This window comes from Poecilia reticulata, linkage group LG5 (genome assembly GCF_000633615.1).
Source record: "Poecilia reticulata strain Guanapo linkage group LG5, Guppy_female_1.0+MT, whole genome shotgun sequence".
NCBI lineage: Eukaryota > Metazoa > Chordata > Actinopteri > Cyprinodontiformes > Poeciliidae > Poecilia > Poecilia reticulata.
In genome coordinates this window covers 8936195-8938286 of record NC_024335.1, presented here as the reverse complement: position 1 = coordinate 8938286, position 2092 = coordinate 8936195, and the positions used below count along the sequence as shown (strand labels likewise).

The window sequence follows — 2092 nt, the reverse complement described above, 5'->3', positions numbered from 1 at the left end:
TGTGTAGATGCTCTCCAATCCAATTTGACTGAAGTTGAGCCATTTCACAAAAAAGAATGGGAAAAACTTCCCCAGATGAGCAAAGCTACTAAACCTATGACAGAAAAATACCTGCAGCTCCAMCTGCTTACATTTGAGTAAAAAAGACTCAAACTGCGGGTTTGCCATGTTTAAGACACTTTTCACTTCAGTATTTACCTGCAGGATGAGGTTTGATGAGATTTTCTTCTCTAAAAAGAAGAAAATCCCCTTCATGTCMRACATCTCATCTCCTCRTCCAGCTTTGGGAGACCAGTTATCTTTAAGAGTGCYGTCTTTGGAAAGCAACAAAGCATTTATKTTTTACTCATTGAGGCAACCGTCGATTAACATTACAGATTTTGTATCATTTTAAATTATTCCTTTATTGTAGGCTTAATTTGCTTCCTTTTTCTAATAAAGACATTTAAATCTTTTTTAGATGCCATTTAAATCATCCATCAGTTTCTTCCCCGATATAAAAGCACATTTATGTTGAGATACTGACACCTAGCGGCCACTTTGATACATTAAATACAGGGTTTTTATTCTGCCAATTACTTAATTTCAGTTTCCTGTGTTCAATCAATACAGTAATTTACTAAAACCTATAAAGAACCCTCATATTTCACCCATCTCTTCTGGCCAACTTCAGACACACTTAATCCCACTTCTCTTAAATAAATCAAATGGTCTTGGAATAAAAGTTTAATTCACAAAAATACATTGACCAGTATAATGAAAATGTACTAAAATGTATTTTAATAATCCATAAAAGCTGGAACATTGTCGACAGAAAAACACAGAAGCATTAGAGTTGGTTTAGTATAATATATTTCAGCTTCAAGAGACATAGAAATCAATTCTTATTTTTCCCCATATTTCTTCTATAAAAGACCCATTTTTCTGGCGCATTATTATGCAAAAAAAATGGCATCAGAATATATTATGGGAGCTATGAAATCCCAGTGACCGAGTATAAAATTAAGTCACATCAGAGAGAGATATTTGCAGAAGAGAAGTCCATGAACAACAGGGCGAACAAAGAAAAAAAATTATATTAAAAAATAATAATACATATTATGGACCTTGATCTAGTATCACCAACATGACAGGCATGGAGAATAGGTGTATGGCTATAAAAAAATTCTCACTTTTCCACTTGATTTCACTTGAACATCTACACGTAATAACTGATGCATTTTTTTCATGCTTGTTTCTGAAGAATATTTATAATCATACAACTAAAGAGATCATCTTCCATGTCTTTCAAATACAATATTGATATTGAAAATAAGATGAAAAATACGGAATCCAAGTACTAACTTTGACTTTCTTCTCAACAACTGTCATTTTCAGAAATGAAAATAAGGGGCTCATGGACACTTTGCTTTTTTTTTCCCATTAACTTTCAGAGGTTCTGCTGCGTTTTTACATCATCATCAGTTTGTGGCGCTGTTTGATGCAGAAGTGGAGGCYGTCCGTTCAGGGTTCACACTGAGACACAAAGGGACGTCCTCACAGTCRAGAGACAAGAGTCTTCTTTCTTCTCTCCCCCTCTCTAACTGTCTTTTTCTTTACTCTSTTGTAGGTCATCCTTGGCTTTGATAGGAGCAGTTCAGTCAACTGATTCACCGTTTATGGCTGATGGAGGGAGGGGGTCTGGGGCGGGGCTGTTGGAATGCTGGCACGTTCCAATCAGGGCAACAGTTCTTCATTACAGCATTTCTGCAAGACAGCATCAGTCATGAATGACAACAAAAACTCCAACCTGCTGGTGCCCTCTGATGGCCTTTAAATGACATTACATCTACAAGCACAATCATCTATTTAGTAGCAGTGTTGGACATTATGTACATTTTGATRCAAGATGAGAATTTTCTCTTCAATTTCAATGATCAAGTCTGAATTTTAGCACTATTTTTCAGAAAAAATATTTTCTAAACCCAAAAAGTTGCTACGATAAAGAAATTAGTTATTTGGACCCAAACATGATATTTGCTCCTTATTTCTGACTGCAGCATCCCATCTAGCCAGAGGTGATCTATGTAACTTTTACAAAATATCTTTTTAT

At 35.4% G+C, this 2092-nt stretch overlaps 1 protein-coding gene across 1 annotated transcript in view; it reads right to left on the bottom strand.

Annotated features, from left to right (window-relative positions):
* Positions 1-1503: 1503 nt before the first annotated feature.
* Positions 1504-2092, bottom strand: part of LOC103464617 (ras-related protein Rap-1b) — a 22440-nt gene continuing 21851 nt past the window's right edge. Inside the window, exon 7 of the mRNA XM_017304630.1 lies at positions 1504-1515. Within this exon, the coding sequence (XP_017160119.1) occupies positions 1504-1515 (12 nt within the window). The remainder of the gene's footprint in view (positions 1516-2092) is intronic.